Below are 18,115 nucleotides of genomic sequence, written 5' to 3' on the forward strand. Positions count from 1 at the left end.
AACAAGAAAACAAGAAGAAAAGAATGATAGTACAGTTAACATTAGATTTATATTAAAGAACATAGTCCCCAAAATAAACAAATACAAATGAAAAGAAACAATAATAATAACAATAATAATACAATAATAACAATAATAATAACAATAATAACAATAATAATAAAATAAAACAAAACCCATGCACAGCATGGGTAAAACAAACAAAGGAAAATGCGAACGAAAAATAAAAACAACAAAAACAAAGAAACAGACAAAAACAAAACAAACAAACAAACAAACAAACAAACAAAAAACAACGACAAAACAACCCCCCCACACACACAAAAAAAAAAACTGGTGCTAAAGTCACAATTCTTTGGGTATATACCCAACACACACATTTTTGCTTCAACAGGTATATTTACTCCAACAATCGATAAAGTTTGCGTGATTGATTTCCAGTACTGCTGTAATTTTGGACAGCTCCATACACAGTGAAACAGAGTGCCCTTCTCATCTAAACATTTACTGCAATCTGGGATGACAGGCGACCAGCGATTCAGTTTGACTGGGGTTCTGACCCACCCTTTAGTGTGGTCTCTATGACTCTTGTGCCAGGAGCTTGTTCTGTGCTGCTATGATTAGTGCCTCTGTGCTATGTTTCAGTCCAGCTATGTCCAGCCATTGGTAGGATTTCTTGATATCAGCCAATTCTTCTAACAAAGGTAGAAGGCAGGCGCCATCCTTCCATGGTGGTTCCTGTTCTTGTTCCTCAACTTTTTTTATTTGGGGTGGTCGGGGTTCAATCAATATATATTACATATATATTAGTGCCTGTATGGGTAGCAAGTGATAGCAAAGTGATCATTTATACAATGGTTCGGAAGGGAGTCATGCTCTTCTGTAATGCCAGGGCTAAAAGGAAGCAGATGAAGTCAGTTATTTTCCTGTTTTGGTTATAGCTCCTCCTTAATCACATGTGTCTCCTCTGCAATCTTTTTTTTTTTTTGCTCTGCTGCCTGATTCTAAGAATTATAATTAAAATGCACAACATCTTGTACTTTATCCCTTATCTATAACTCCATACTTTTTAGCAAATTAAATATGAATATTAAACAATAAAAAGAGAGAAAGAAAGTACATAAATTAAGATTAAGCTTAAGTTGGGTTATGGTGTTAATATCATTTCTAAATGTGTCCTATAAATATATCTTTCGCTTGTGCCAAACACAAATCGCTTCCCTTTGCTGGATTTATTTTCAAATAAGCTGGTAAGCTGCTGGTAAGATGGCAAATATTAAGCCAACTCTATCTATCAACTCTTTTTATGCTCTGTAACAGAACACCAGTGACATTTCAAGACTTCTCCAAATTTAAATCCATTACTGGCTGTGATATTACATTAACAGGACACGCATGTGCTTAGTATAAGCTATGTGAACTTAATATTTGTTTCCCTTCAAGATTTATTTGAATAAATAATCTACAAACCATGCAATACAGTATTATAATTTGCTTTAGACATTTTGTGGGCATTACTGATCTCCTAAAAATACAATTTATATACTTTCAGTGAAATATTAACCAAATGACATTGGAATACTGATTTTTTAAAAAATAAGAAACATAATTATATTGATTGTAAAAATAGTTTTAATAAAATAAAGATTTGAGTTAATGCCATTTAAGTATAATGTAATTAATCTGCCATTATTATTACATATAATTTGTTCTTTAATAAAATAAAGAAATAAAATGTATATACATTTATTATTGTACGTATTATTATTAAAATCCTTTGTAAAATGGTAATTTGATGTGTAGAAAATGACGCATGATAATTAGCTTATTTTTGACCATATCTATCAGCAAGGTGTCAGACAATCCTGACCAAACTTAGTGAGCTGCAAATGCTGAGGAAGCAGATCCGATGTGTATAAAAGCAGCAGCTCTGAGTGTTTGCTCTAACTGAAAGGCTTCTAAGGCAGGTGAGTAGAGTCAACATGTTCCTCTGCCATGTCTCTGCTGTGAGTTAATGGATTATATGTTTTAGTAATCAGTTACTTAAATTATTTTACTCACTGATACATTTTTGTAAACATTTTGTTTTTAAATATATTCTTAAACTTTTACAAAATCTACAAGTCAATATAAAAAGTGCATGAATCTACCTTTAACCTTATTTTATAGCGCCTTGACATACACAGGATCACAGGATACCAAGGAATTTCTGTTTGCATCAGCTGAGGTAAATTCCATAAAACCAAAACAATGGAGATTAATTGTGGGTTGCATAACAAACATATGATTTATGTGTCAATCCATCATATTTTCAGTCTCTAGTAAAGTGCCACCATGAGCACTGACGCGGAGATGGAGCAGTATGGCGCGGCGGCCATTTACCTCCGCAAGCCAGAGAGGGAGAGGATTGAAGCCCAGACTGCTCCATTTGATGCCAAGACGGCCTTCTTTGTGACTGTTCCTGATGAGATGTATGTCAAGGGCAAACTTACCAAGAAGGAGGGTGGTAAAGCCACTGTTGACACAGACGGAGGAAAGGTAGATGAATAATCTATGTACTTCATTCATGTGTTTAATATGCACTGTGTAATTGTAAAAGTTGAGGCTGATTTACATTTTCTATTCAGACGGTCACTGTAAAGGAGGATGAAATCTTCCCTAGAAACCCTCCAAAGTTTGATAAGATGGAGGACATGGCCATGATGACCCACCTTAATGAGCCATCTGTGTTGTTTAACCTCAAAGAGCGTTATGCATCATGGATGATCTACGTAAGTTTTCACTTTCCTATGTTTGCTGTGTGTAAAATGAAAATATCATGCTGATCTGTAAATGTTTAAATATTGTTTATTCTCTATGATACAGACCTACTCTGGGTTGTTCTGCGTTGTCGTCAATCCCTACAAGTGGCTTCCTGTATATGATGCTACATGTGTAGGAGCATATAGAGGGAAGAAGAGGATTGAAGCTCCACCTCACATCTTCTCCATCTCTGACAATGCCTATCAGTTCATGCTCACTGGTAAGATCAATTTACTGTTAATACGTTGTAATACAAATGATAGACATTACCTTAAATTTCAGTTTATTGAAGTTGTCATTAATCCTTGCAAATAAATAGTTTCTTAGCACTTAGATACTAATTAACCATATAATTATTAAAGAAATGATGAAAGCAGGATTCATGAAGCTTGTATGCTTTTATTTTAGATCGTGAGAACCAGTCTGTCCTGATTACGTGAGTATATTACAAATCTGTGTGTAAAATCTATACAAAACTTTAAGATACTGAAGCTGAAATTTAACAATGTGTCCCATAAACCCCAGCGGAGAATCTGGTGCAGGAAAGACTGTCAACACCAAACGTGTCATCCAGTACTTTGCAACAATTGCAGCTCTTGGTGGTAAGAAGGCTGAGCCAACGCCTGGCAAAATGCAGGTAGATTCTTTATTTAGTATCAAGCTACTTGCAACAGAAAAATAAAATAGAAACTTCAGCTCACATAAACATGATATATTCTTGCAGGGCTCCCTTGAGGACCAAATTGTTGCTGCCAACCCTCTGTTGGAGGCCTACGGTAATGCCAAGACTGTGAGGAATGACAACTCCTCTCGTTTTGTAAGTGATTAAGAGTGAGTTAAAGTAAGTCAGATTTGCTTTCAGAAAAGATCATGCTAATAAAGATTTTCCACTCTAGGGTAAATTCATCAGGATTCACTTCGGTACTACTGGCAAGCTGGCTTCAGCTGATATTGAAACATGTAAGTTTGAACCAGTCTAAATTGTACTTATCTGTGCTAGAAATGTTCCTTAACTACTCAATTCAATTTATTTTATATTTATATATTTAGTTCAATGCAGTACATCAAAAAAAAAAAAAAGACTGGGGTACATAATTAGTAAATTATGTAATAAGTAAAGTAACAGAATTGAAATCACTCCCATGACTATCTTTTGATAGACTATGAAAACGGTAGGCTTGACATGAAATGTTAGTCTGTCATGCCTCATGTCTACATGACATGTCTACACTCTCCAACTGAATTTGTTGTTCTTAGATCTGCTGGAAAAATCCCGTGTCACCTTTCAGTTGTCTGCTGAGAGAAGCTACCATATCTTCTATCAGCTGATGACTGGCCACAAGCCTGAGCTCCTGGGTATGACAACTTTAATTATTTAAACTTTCAACTAACTTTGATTGAATTTAATTCAGCTATATATGGACAGTTCATATAACAACAACAATATTTTTAAATGTTGTATACCAGTATATAATGACTATTAATTGTACTATTAAAATATAGTGTATTAATTATAATTAATATATCAATATTAACTAATTAATTATTTAATTATAGTATTAAAATACAAGTTAATTTTTGCACAATATCAGATATTATATGGTAATGTATAAACCCTGTAGTATTAAAGAGAAAACGCCAACCGATGATGAGAATTGCCTATGAGCCGACACTTGGCAATGGTGGAATAGAAGAATTGCATTTTAACAAGAAAACCAAAACTCTCCAAACCCAGGCTCAGAGAGGGGTACACAACTAGGGGATTTACTCTGACCTGATCCATTCTTAACCATAAGCTAATTTAAAGATGAATTTTTAAGCATAATCTTCAAAGTAACAAACATGTCTTTCTCCTGAATATAAAGGCTGAAGGCTTTGGTTCCAATTTCATGTTTGAAAAGATTCCAACAATATAATAAGAAAACTGAAATAACTTTTCGGTATTGCATTTTACAGAGGCTCTTCTGATCACAACCAACCCATATGACTACCCAATGGTCAGTCAGGGTGAAATCACAGTGAAGAGCATCAATGATGTGGAGGAGTTCATTGCAACAGATGTAAAATTGCATTTGTCTTTGGATTTGTATACTTAACTATAAATAAAGTGTTTTAAAAAATAAATAAATAAAAAATTGTTGCTTTCATTCTTGTGTCGTACAGACTGCTATTGACATCTTGGGCTTTACTGCTGAAGAGAAGTTAAGCATCTACAAGCTGACTGGTGCTGTGATGCATCATGGCAACATGAAATTTAAGCAAAAGCAGCGTGAGGAGCAGGCTGAACCTGATGGCACTGAGGGTAATTGACAAAATAATATGATTTTTATTGTGAAAATTTTGTATAATGAACAAATAACTGAAGTGTATCTATTGGGTATGATATATTGTTTAATCCAACAGTGGCTGACAAGATTGCGTACCTACTGGGCCTGAACTCGGCTGATATGCTGAAAGCTTTGTGCTACCCAAGAGTGAAGGTTGGCAATGAGATGGTGACCAAAGGTCAGACTGTCCCACAGGTAATTAAAAAAAATGGGGGGGGGGGGGGGGGGGGGGGCTCGTATTATCATATTATAATTATAAACATTATAGCTGCATTCATATGGTTTTGAATAATTATAAATTCTTGTTTGCCAGGTCAACAATGCTGTCTCGGCTCTGTGCAAATCTATCTATGAGAAAATGTTCTTGTGGATGGTTATCCGTATCAATGAGATGCTAGACACAAAGCAGCCCAGACAGTTCTTCATTGGAGTGCTGGATATCGCTGGATTTGAGATCTTTGATGTGAGCACTTGAGACATTTCACCACATTTGCTAAATGTTCAATACTGTATTGCCATGAAATTAAAAATGTTTGTAATGTTACAGTTCAACAGCTTGGAGCAACTCTGCATCAACTTCACCAATGAGAAACTGCAACAGTTTTTCAACCATCACATGTTTGTCCTGGAGCAAGAGGAGTACAAGAAAGAAGGCATTCATTGGGAGTTCATTGACTTTGGTATGGACTTGGCTGCCTGCATTGAGCTTATTGAGAAGGTAAACAGCTGCTCACGAATAAATGTACATGTGGTTGCATATGTTATCTCTGTTGAAATTTTAATATGACATGTGCCATTTTCTCAGCCAATGGGCATCTTCTCCATCCTTGAAGAGGAATGCATGTTCCCCAAGGCCTCTGACACAACGTTCAAGAACAAGCTGCACGATCAGCATCTTGGCAAGACCAAATGCTTTGAGAAGCCAAAGCCTGCAAAGGGCAAGGCTGAGGCCCACTTCTCCCTGGTTCACTATGCTGGTACAGTGGACTACAATATCACTGGCTGGCTGGACAAGAACAAGGACCCACTGAATGACTCAGTTGTTCAGCTCTACCAGAAGTCATCAAACAAACTGCTGTGCCTCCTGTACGCAGCCCATGCTGGAGCTGAAGGTAAGAAAGAAAAATTGCTCACAAGCTCGCGTGTCCAGTACAGATAGTATGTATCTGTGCACAGCAAATCCAGCATGTCCAAATTAACACTGTCAGATTTGATTTCAACACTTTTAAAGTGTCTATATGGGTCCACACCAGAGAGTGTTAATTTAACTCTTTTTGGAGAGTTGGTATGTTAACTCTGATTTAGTGTTAAACACCAAATCTCTCTGGAGTTGATAATTTAACACTTGGTGTTAAGAGTTTATATATTAACTCTCAAAGAGTGTTTTAGTTTAACTACGTAAGAGTTATCTTCTAATTAATTCTAAAATGCGGGAATTTTACTGTTCTGAACTTCTAGAAATTTATTTTGGAAATAAACATTTACTAAAAAGACGCAATGGTTTTTGAAAAACATTTATTGTGAACTGTGCACCACAATTTCAAAACATTTTCTGAAAGATGTAACAGTGTACATGTTCTCACTTTCATTAGAATTTCGTTTATCAAAAGGTCTGACATAGGTGAGCTGGTAAATGCAAATAACAGCATTCTCATCACTTATTTCAATAAATACAAAATACAATATGCATGTCCTTCATTCATCACTTTGTGGAACTTCAACGCACTTCTGCTCTCCCCCATATTCCATCTTCACAAGCATATCCTATGTGGAGATTGAATAAAAATTAGTTGACACTAATTAATGGCACAAATCAATTGCAGCACAGAAAAAAAAAGGAATCCTTTTTGAGCCATTACTTGTGTAAAGTATTTTCCCAAAAGACAAGGACACAGACAACAGGTAATACTGAACTAAATGTAAAACCTCAACCTTTTTCATTTTTACCTAAACCGTGTGCACAAAACTCTGGAGGAATCTAAGTGCTAACGTAGAACTCAGTCGGGACTCGGGACATCTGCTACTGCTGTTTGCTCGTTTTTTATGGGAGATCGTTTTCAGGCTTCAAGTAGCACCATTATATCAACATTTCACATTCTAGACATTGTTTTAAGTGTATTTGACCAAGAAATTTGACTGAAAATTCACATGCAAGCTTTTTTTCAAGGCTGTGGTATTTGCCCGCAAACAATACCTTTCAGCTAGCTAAAAACAGAATATTATGCTATCAGCGAGCAACATGGCTAATGCCTTTCACACAGCTTTGTCTCAACTCCAAAGAGCCACAGAAGTAAAAGCTAATAACAATAATTGAAACAATCTTTGAAAACATGACTTACCAAGCATGGCAAACAACTCAAATATGTAGAGCAAAATGTTCTGAAACGGCTACACTTCAGCTTCGATTGGAGCCGTGCTGGGGGCGGAGTCTGTGAATTTACTCTATTAGTGTCATAGCCCCTGTAGGAGTTCAGAGTTAAGAGGTCAAGAGTTAATGTTTCCATTGTAACACCTCCAGATTTGAAATAGAAACACTCATTTTTAACACTCGATTTTAACTACTATCATTTTACACCTCAGAGTTACATTAAAAGAATGTGACTCTACTTAGAGTAAAATTAACTCTAAGACTACTAACACCAAAACATTTAACACTTTTGAATTTGCTGTGTATAATGTGCATACTGCAGGCTAATATGTATACTGTGAAAAATATTCATTAAATTCCAATAATGAAATTTACTGTTTATGAAAACAGAGGCTGGTGGTGGCAAGAAGGGTGGTAAGAAGAAGGGTGGTTCCTTCCAGACTGTGTCTGCTCTTTTCAGAGTATGTATAGATTTATAATTTTAAAAAAAATAATTAAATGCTCATTTTTAAATAGTATTAACCTATTATCTAATGATGCTGATCTACAGGAGAATCTGGCCAAGCTGATGACCAACTTAAGAAGCACTCATCCTCACTTTGTCCGTTGCCTGATTCCCAATGAGACAAAGACCCCAGGTAAAACCCCCACAGGACCCCACAGTAATATTAAGTACCCAAAACATTACACAGTGACATAAATAAAGTTTTGAAACATTATGAATTTCTAACTCTCAGGTCTTATGGAGAACTTCCTGGTCATCCACCAGCTGAGGTGTAACGGTGTACTGGAGGGCATCAGAATCTGCAGAAAGGGTTTCCCCAGCAGAATCCTCTATGGTGACTTCAAGCAGAGGTGACAGCACATTACAATATTGGAAAGGAAAAATGGTTTCATGGTTGTTGTATAGAGTAAACTTGAATATGGTGAAAGAAAAATCTAAGTAACAATCTGATTGTCTCTTAAAGATACAAAGTGCTGAATGCCAGCGTCATCCCTGAGGGACAGTTCATTGACAACAAGAAAGCTTCAGAGAAGCTGCTTGGCTCCATTGATGTGGATCACACACAGTACATGTTTGGGCACACAAAGGTACACTTCATTATATTAATAGACATTAAAAAAGACACTATCAATATGCACCTATACATATGTTTTCAATGATTAAATAGGTGTTCTTCAAAGCTGGTCTGCTGGGCACTCTTGAGGAGATGAGAGATGAGAAACTGGCTGAGCTGGTGACCATGACTCAGGCTCTCTGCAGAGGATACGTCATGAGGAAAGAATTTGTGAAGATGATGGAGAGGAGGTAACGTTATCATAGTAAACTCTATTGTATTCTCTTTTGTATTTCCTTCCTCATATTAAGATCCTACGACACTGAAAGTAACACTCTCATGTTTGGTTTTTAGAGAATCTATCTTCTCCATCCAGTACAACATCCGTTCTTTCATGAATGTCAAGAACTGGCCATGGCTGAAACTGTACTTCAAGATCAAGCCTCTTCTGAAGAGTGCTGAGACTGAGAAGGAGTTGCAGAACATGAAGGAGAACTATGAGAAGATGCAGACAGACCTGGCTGCTGCTCTAGCCAAGAAGAAGGAACTGGAAGAGAAGATGGTCAGCATGCTGCAGGAGAAGAATGACCTGCAACTTCAAGTGGCTGCAGTAAGTAGTAGAGAAAAGTATATATTACACCTATAGTTCAAGTATATAAGTTAGATATAAAAGGACCACATGTTTGTCTCTCCCTCTGATTATTTATTTGCTAAAAGTGTAGTTAAAATTACGATCAGGAAAACACTAGGACAATGTGACTCACAAATAATCTAACTTGTGTGTTCAACATGTATTATAGGAAGTTGACAATCTCTCTGATGCTGAAGAAAGGTGTGAGGGGCTCATTAAGAGCAAGATCCAGCTCGAGGCCAAACTCAAAGAGACAAGTGAGAGACTGGAGGATGAAGAGGAAATTAATGCTGAGCTGACTGCTAAGAAGAGGAAGCTGGAGGATGAATGCTCTGAGCTGAAGAAGGACATTGATGACTTGGAGCTCACCTTGGCCAAAGTGGAGAAGGAGAAACATGCCACAGAAAACAAGGTTCAGTTCATTTTAATTGTATTCTTAGTACAATTAAAACATGTAATGTTGTTCTTTGAATAGACACGTTAAACGTTCAAATAATCAGCAAATTCTCGAACAAAATGAAACTTAATGTATTCACATTATTTCAGGTGAAAAACCTGACAGAGGAGATGGCATCTCAGGATGAGGCCATTGCCAAGTTAACAAAGGAGAAGAAAGCCTTACAAGAGGCCCATCAACAAACACTGGATGATCTCCAGGCAGAGGAAGACAAAGTCAACACTCTGACCAAGTCCAAGACAAAGCTGGAACAGCAAGTTGATGATGTAAGAAAACTATAAAAATGACGTGTTAGTTTTTTGTTTTCTATGGAAAGAATTTTAGTACTAAATCAATGTCTTTCCAACCACTTGAATCAACTGACATGACTTTATAGCTTGAGGGTTCACTGGAGCAAGAGAAGAAGCTCCGCATGGACCTTGAGAGAGCCAAGAGGAAGCTGGAGGGAGATCTGAAACTGGCCCAGGAATCCATAATGGATCTGGAGAATGACAAGCAGCAGTCTGATGAGAAAATCAAGAAGTAGGGCATTTTTTGTAAATAATTTTCTTTACACACACTGTATTTCAATAATCATATGGACTGTGATTGTAAAACCATACTTCCTCCACACCAAGGAAGGACTTTGAAATCAGCCAACTTCTCAGCAAGATTGAAGATGAACAATCCCTTGGTGCTCAACTTCAGAAGAAAATTAAAGAACTTCAGGTAACACTAACGGCCAGTGTTCATAAAGAATATTGTTCATTATAATTCAAAAATCTAGTTTAGTTCAGTTTCTAATCAATAAATCCAAATAATTTCAAACTAGGCTCGTATTGAGGAGCTGGAAGAGGAGATTGAGGCTGAGAGGGCAGCTCGGGCTAAGGTAGAGAAGCAGAGAGCCGACCTCTCCAGGGAGCTTGAAGAGATCAGTGAGAGGCTCGAGGAAGCTGGTGGAGCAACAGCTGCTCAGATTGAGATGAACAAGAAGCGAGAGGCTGAGTTCCAGAAACTGCGTCGTGATCTTGAGGAATCAACTCTGCAGCATGAAGCTACTGCAGCAGCTCTCCGTAAGAAGCAGGCTGACACTGTTGCAGAGCTCGGAGAGCAGATCGACAACCTCCAGCGTGTCAAACAGAAGCTGGAGAAAGAGAAGAGCGAGTACAAGATGGAGATTGATGACCTCTCCAGCAACATGGAGGCTGTTGCTAAAGCAAAGGTGTGGACATTGTTTATAGAGAACACATTTTCTTTTCTTTTTTACATTTCAGGACCTCCAAAGCAGCTCATTAACTTTTAACATGGATATGACATTACTTGTTGACAGGGCAACTTGGAGAAAATGTGCAGGACTCTTGAGGATCAACTGAGTGAACTCAAAGCCAAAAATGATGAGAATGTTCGTCAGCTGAATGACATTAATGCCCAGAAGGCGAGACTTCAGACAGAGAATGGTAAGTGATGTATAACAACAAAACAGCCTTTTGGTGGCGTTATCAGTTTTGCACATTCACATATAAGTGACCAAAAGCAACAAACAATCAGTGGGGGAAATAAAATAACCTGAGTTTAATACATGTGTGTTAATTGCAGGTGAGTATTCTCGGCAGCTTGAGGAGAAAGAAGCTCTTGTTTCTCAGCTCACAAGGGGCAAGCAGGCCTTCACTCAGCAGATTGAGGAACTGAAGAGACACGTTGAGGAGGAAGTGAAGGTCTGAAATAATTTCTTTCTTCTTTTAAATTTCAGCACTTACTAATAAAAACAGAGACAAATTTTAATCAGTTTCAGAGACACTCAGTAACTCTGAGACAGATTATCCTTTAATTTCTTTCTAAGGTTTTACCTCTTAAATTTGTTATCCTCTCACCATTAGACTTTAAAATTGATTTCAACAATAAAATATCGAAATCTGAAGTCAACTGTCACTTCAACAGGCCAAGAACGCCCTGGCTCATGCTGTTCAGTCAGCACGTCATGACTGTGATCTGCTCAGAGAGCAGTTTGAGGAGGAGCAGGAGGCCAAGGCTGAGCTGCAGCGAGGAATGTCCAAGGCCAACAGTGAGGTGGCTCAGTGGCGATCCAAATATGAGACTGATGCCATCCAGCGAACTGAAGAACTGGAGGAGGCCAAGTAAGTCACCATACTTTCATTGTTTAAATTAGTTTTCAGACTTAAAACCAACCAATTCAGCCTTAATAAAAACAAAATTATTTAAACGATAGGAAAAAGCTTGCCCAGCGCCTGCAGGAGGCTGAGGAATCCATTGAGGCTGTGAACTCCAAGTGTGCCTCACTGGAGAAGACCAAGCAGAGGCTGCAGGGTGAGGTGGAGGACCTCATGATTGATGTGGAGAGAGCTAATGCTCTGGCTGCCAACCTTGACAAGAAGCAGAGGAACTTTGATAAAGTAAAGATTTAAACATAACCTCTCTCATCAATGGAGAAATTACACCCATTACAACAACTAATTATTTAATTTATTTATTTTTAATTAATCTAGGTCCTGGCAGAATGGAAACAGAAGTATGAGGAGAGCCAGGCAGAGCTGGAAGGAGCCCAAAAGGAGGCTCGTTCTCTCAGCACTGAGTTGTTCAAGATGAAGAACTCATATGAAGAGGCTCTGGATCATCTTGAGACCATGAAGAGAGAGAACAAGAACCTGCAGCGTATGCTTATCTTGCTATAGATCATATGGATATGATTCTAATGTTTATATTCATTTACAGCTTTTGTTGTGGCCAAAACATTTGCATATGTCAGCTCCAAGTACTAAAACTCTTGGCTGTGTTTGCTCTGTAGAGGAGATCTCAGATCTGACTGAGCAGATTGGTGAAACAGGAAAGACCATCCATGAGCTGGAAAAGGCCAAGAAGACTGTTGAGACTGAGAAGTCTGAAATTCAGACAGCTCTGGAGGAAGCTGAGGTAATGATTTATATATTACAAAAATATGTATTTTCCTTTAAAAAAAAAATTAGTCCTAATCTGTGCAATTCATATTATTAAGAGATTCATTAGTAACAGTTGTTACATTTATTTAAAGGGAACTCTGGAGCATGAGGAGGCCAAGATCCTTCGTATTCAGCTTGAGCTAAACCAGGTAAAAGGTGAGATTGACAGGAAGCTGGCAGAGAAGGACGAGGAGATGGAGCAGATCAAGAGGAACAGCCAGAGGGTGATTGACTCCATGCAGAGCACTCTTGATGCTGAGGTCAGGAGCAGGAATGATGCCCTGAGAGTCAAGAAGAAGATGGAGGGAGACCTGAATGAGATGGAGATTCAGCTGAGCCATTCCAACAGACAGGCTGCTGAGGCCCAGAAACAACTGAGGAATGTCCAAGGACAGCTCAAGGTGAGTTGGTAGATCATTTGTGTGTGTGTGAATTTTAAATTAACCTCCAAGCAAATAATGATAATATATTTTGTTTGTTTGTTTTCAGGATGCCCAACTGCACCTGGATGATGCTCTCAGAGGACAGGAAGACATGAAGGAGCAGGTCGCCATGGTGGAGCGCAGAAATGGTCTGATGGTAGCTGAGATTGAGGAGCTGAGAGCCGCTCTGGAGCAGACAGAGAGAGGACGCAAAGTAGCTGAGCAGGAGTTGGTTGATGCTAGCGAGCGTGTTGGACTACTTCACTCTCAGGTTGGTATTCATTACTTTTCAAGAACTTTGAGATATAAGAGAGTGAGAATCACATCATTAAAATGGTTTTTTTTTTTCATTCAGAACACCAGTCTTTTGAACACCAAGAAGAAGCTGGAGGCTGACTTTGTCCAGGTTCAGGGTGAGGTGGATGATGCAGTTCAAGAAGCAAGAAATGCTGAGGAGAAGGCCAAAAAGGCTATCACTGATGTAAGTTATTACTTTGCAAGGATCTTATCTTTTCAAAATTATTGTTCATGCTTGATCAATAATGCCAATACCACCCATACTTTCAGGCTGCCATGATGGCTGAGGAGCTGAAGAAGGAGCAGGACACCAGTGCTCACCTGGAGAGGATGAAGAAGAACCTGGAGGTCACAGTCAAGGACCTGCAGCACCGTCTGGATGAGGCAGAGAACCTCGCTATGAAGGGTGGCAAGAAGCAGCTCCAGAAACTGGAGTCAAGGGTATGTTGTTCTTGAACTATTATTCAAATATTTAAAAAAAAGAAAACAAACACTTTGATTTCATCACATGATCTCCACCCATTTTCTTTCTACTCTTAATATTTATTAAAAGCTGATTATTTATCATGGCATTAAAGGTCCGTGAACTGGAAACGGAAGTTGAAGCTGAGCAGAGACGTGGATCTGATGCTGTTAAAGGAGTCCGCAAATATGAGAGGAGAGTGAAGGAGCTCACCTACCAGGTGAGTACACATTTACCTAAATATCTATTACATTTAAGTTCCTAAATTGTTTCTTCTTCAGCCGTCAATGACAGTTTGTTTTTTATGCAGACTGAGGAGGACAAGAAGAATTTGGTCAGACTTCAGGATCTGGTGGACAAGCTGCAGCTCAAAGTCAAGGGTTACAAGAGACAGGCTGAGGAGGCTGTGAGTAAAATGTTCTGTGATTTTTACATTTACGAATGCACAGCTTCATAACTGAGATATCTCTAATATATGATCAGATATATTTTTAAATAAAACATATTGTTTCACTGAACAGGAGGAACAGGCCAACACCCACATGTCCAGACTGAGAAAGGTCCAACATGAGATGGAGGAAGCTCAGGAGCGTGCTGACATTGCTGAATCTCAGGTCAACAAACTGAGAGCCAAGAGCCGTGATGTTGGAAAGGTAATTCATGTAATTTGTTTTACAAAAAAATGTACCGTTGTTTAATGGAGTTGTTTGATATAAGAGCTTTATGTTAATAATTTTCTTTGAATTGAAGAGAGTGTAGATACTGTATTTACAATGTAGAATGAATTGTTTTAATGTTGATAATATGTGTTGAATAATTTTACCTTTCATTATTTTTTGCAGGGTGAAAGTGCTGAATAAGACACATTCTTTTGGAACTTTTTGGCAGTGTTCATAAAATATGAACTAACTGTTAAATTGTCCGCTTATGATGTATTAATTCAATAAACACTTTCATTATGATTTCATGAAATGTAAAGAGTTTAATTTATTCTTTATTCTAAAAAAAGTCACATTCACATATACAATTTTTAACACGATAGTTTCTTCAGAATAATCGTGATTCATACCTACAGGACATCGTCCTGTGAAATGAGGACATCACTTTTTCCTTAGTGTTCTCCCTTCTTGTGTTCAGCATTAGTGATGGCAGAGTTAAGTTAACCAGTAAAAGAATACACATTTCACACAAGCCAAGATACTTTTAATATACATTTTTCGTAATGCCTGATGTCAGCTCTGTTTGCAACTGTTTGCAGCTATAACAGCTTCAGCTGTTCTGGCTTTACACAGGTTTTAGGAATGTATCTATGGGAATTTTCAACCATTCTTCCAGAAATAAATTTGTAAGGTCAGACAATGATGTTGGATGAGAATGCCTGGTTCACAGTCTAATTCATTCCAAAGGTGTTTAATCAGGTTTTGGTCAGGACTCTGGCACGACAGTCAAGTTCTTGCACACCAAGTTCCTCCATCTGATTTGTGCACTGGCACTCCATCATGTTAGAACTGGAAAGGGCTGTCCCTAAACTGTTCCCACAAAGCTAGGAGCATGAAACTGTCCAAAATGTCTTGGTGTGTTGAAACATTTCAGGGGCCAAGGCCATTTCGTGAAAAATAACTTCACACCGGCGCGATTCATCTCTCATCCAGAAAACATGAACACTGCCACAGTGTCAGCGTGCTTTACTGCATCTTATGCATTGCATTGTGCCTGGTTATGTAAGGCCTTAGTGAAACTGCGTAGCCATGGAAACCAATTCCATGAAGCTCTCTAAACACTGTTCATGAGCTAATTTGAAGACCACATGAAGTTTAGAGTGTTGAGTGACACCAGAAAGTTGGTGACCTATGTGCACTATGTGAGACCCTGCTTTATCAATTTATGTGGCTTACCAATACATGGCTGAGTTGCTGTGGTTCCTAATCACTTCCACTTCATTATAACACCACTAACAGTTGAGTGTAGAATATTTAGTAACAAGGAAATTTCACTACTGGACTTGTTGCACAGGTGGTATTCTGTAATGCTGCCACGTTGGAATTCACTGAGCTCCTGAGAGAGACCCGTTCTGCAATAAATGATCGGAGAAGAAGACTGCATGGCTAGGTGCTTGATTTTAAACATGTGTTGCCATGGAAGTTTTTGAAACAATAGAATTCAGTGCTTTGGGTGGGTAATTAAAAAATTCTCTGTAGAACAATATGCCATTTTGCATCTTTAGCAAGTTAAAAAATTTAGGCTAAATATTACCACAAATTCACAGTCAAAAACTGATAATGCCTGAGATTGACCTTTTACATCCAATCTATTTACAGTTGTAAAAATATTCCTTCAGACAGAGCTGTATATATGTGTTTATATTAAAATGTCCAAATTAATCTTATTACCAAACTTTAATAGGTATATTCAACAACTGCCATAATAACATCACATATTTTTTCTGGATAGTATTTGTAGCTGCACTGCTCTATATATACAACTCTGGTATACATTTACTTTTGAGAAAGGCAAAGCAGTAAAAACGACAGACCAAAATCCAGTTCGCTTGTAAAAATATAAGTTGAGTTCAAGGCAGTGCAAGTCACCATAAAACAGTGTCACTGATATAATACTGTAATGCTCACTCACATATAAGGCCACAATTGGTGGTGCCTTTCTACTTTCTATTTCGGATCATGCAGTACAGCTGACCTCAACTGAAAATGTGGACAGACCTCTAACACAATCTGATATCTCCCCCACAGCACAGCTATCTATACATGTGCGTGTGTGTGTGTCTGTGTGTGTGTGTACATGTTTAGACATTTTTGTGAGGATAGGAAATTGGCATACTACTATACTTGTGGGGACCAACAATCCCCACAGTAAAATGAAGAGTAGAAGAGGGTTTGAAATTTTGAGCTGGACGTAGACTAATTACTTGAGGAACCCAAGTAGTATGAGATGCAGTGCCAAAAACTAAAACTCCCCTGACACCACCTTGGAGTCTCCTTCAAATTACACCTTATGCACAGGATGTACTCCACCTGTGTGCACCTTTCTTCTGCTCTTTAATGTCACCCTATGGTCATCCCTCTCCTTGAAATATCTGTTCACAACAGCCCTTTCCATTTTTTTTTTACAAAGCCCACTACCATCTGCTCTTCTGCATTTCACTACTTAATACCATACCTACCCAACACCTCCTAATCACCTCTGCTCATTTTTATTTGTCAAAGTCTGATACAATCAGCACTCTCTCCCCAGGAACACTCTCTACCACTTCATCCAACTTACTCCAGAATTCTTTTTTCTTTTCTAACTGACATCCAACTTGTGGGGCATATGTACTAACAACATTCAGAATCATCCTTTTGATTTCCAGGTTCAAACTCATGTTGCTGCCTGATACTTTATTCACCTCTACAACAGGATAGCAAGATGTGACAGAAGAAAATAATAATGAAGTGATGTGGATAAAAAGAATAGCAAGAAGTACCAGGTCCAGTGTTCCATGACTAGGATGAAAACTGCATTGTTCCTCCTGAATTAAAGGTTCAACTAAAAGACACACTCTGCAGCATGCTGGCATAGACCCTACCAGAGAGGCCGAGGATGATGCCCACCATTTGACACTCTGTGCTTTTTGCAAATGACTTCATCCTGTGCACTTGAGACACATGTGAAATGTTCTGGAGAAGCCACGGATAATGTTATCAGAGTACTTGATTTGTCATTCATCATAGTAAAGGGATCTTATCCTTGTCTCATTAGAATTTAAGGCTTTGTGAATGGTGAAGGTATCACAGACACTTCATGTCTAGAATTGTCAATTAAATTGGGGGATTTTGTGCATGTTAGTGGCATCCATAGATGTCTAAGTGATCAGACAGTACTCATCACTAGCTCTCTCTAATGGGAGAGTTAGTAGCTCCATCGTAATTAAGAAATTTCAGTGCACTTATCCAGATAGAAGTGCAAGCAAAAGAAACTCATCTATGAATCGATATGGACTACGATAGAATTTTCACCAAAGTATTAAGATATTAGTAAGTAAGAAGTAAGACACTTAATACTCTACACCTAGCAAAGCACTGAGCTAAATAAAAAGCAGATCAAAAAGTGTTTCCATTTTTGGTTGTAATGCTGTGTGTCTGCTCTGCAGTTTTGTTGCAATTCTACTGGCCCTTGGAATTACAGTGAAAACACACAACATACTGCATTTGATATTTGACCATGGACTTACCTTACCAATAGGTATAAGTACTTGTGGGTACTTCTGTGTTTTTGAAAAATAAATATATCTGTCTTTTGTGCCAACCACAAACCACTCCTCCTGTCCTTTGCTGGATTTATTTTTGACCATGATGGTATC

General features: G+C 38.1%; 1 protein-coding gene across 1 annotated transcript; it reads left to right on the forward strand.

Moving 5' to 3' along the window:
• Positions 1 to 1,904: 1,904 nt before the first annotated feature.
• LOC146519878 (myosin heavy chain, fast skeletal muscle-like) lies at positions 1,905 to 14,730 on the forward strand. The gene is made up of 41 exons (XM_085157302.1): positions 1,905 to 1,967; positions 2,170 to 2,227; positions 2,316 to 2,538; positions 2,628 to 2,771; positions 2,866 to 3,022; positions 3,211 to 3,238; positions 3,328 to 3,439; positions 3,527 to 3,619; positions 3,699 to 3,762; positions 4,060 to 4,158; positions 4,759 to 4,862; positions 4,966 to 5,104; positions 5,206 to 5,324; positions 5,443 to 5,592; positions 5,677 to 5,847; positions 5,935 to 6,241; positions 7,888 to 7,958; positions 8,048 to 8,135; positions 8,235 to 8,352; positions 8,466 to 8,589; positions 8,670 to 8,806; positions 8,910 to 9,165; positions 9,356 to 9,598; positions 9,733 to 9,909; positions 10,020 to 10,165; positions 10,261 to 10,351; positions 10,455 to 10,844; positions 10,953 to 11,079; positions 11,219 to 11,337; positions 11,561 to 11,757; positions 11,850 to 12,033; positions 12,127 to 12,292; positions 12,426 to 12,550; positions 12,669 to 12,977; positions 13,066 to 13,269; positions 13,354 to 13,479; positions 13,566 to 13,736; positions 13,874 to 13,978; positions 14,069 to 14,164; positions 14,280 to 14,411; positions 14,601 to 14,730. Exons 3-41 carry the CDS (start codon positions 2,335 to 2,337, stop codon positions 14,616 to 14,618), a joined length of 5,811 nt encoding a protein of 1,936 aa, XP_085013428.1. The 5' UTR covers positions 1,905 to 1,967; positions 2,170 to 2,227; positions 2,316 to 2,334; the 3' UTR covers positions 14,619 to 14,730.
• Positions 14,731 to 18,115: the final 3,385 nt, after the last annotated feature.

This window comes from Neolamprologus multifasciatus, chromosome 4, assembly GCF_963576455.1.
Source record: "Neolamprologus multifasciatus chromosome 4, fNeoMul1.2, whole genome shotgun sequence".
NCBI lineage: Eukaryota > Metazoa > Chordata > Actinopteri > Cichliformes > Cichlidae > Neolamprologus > Neolamprologus multifasciatus.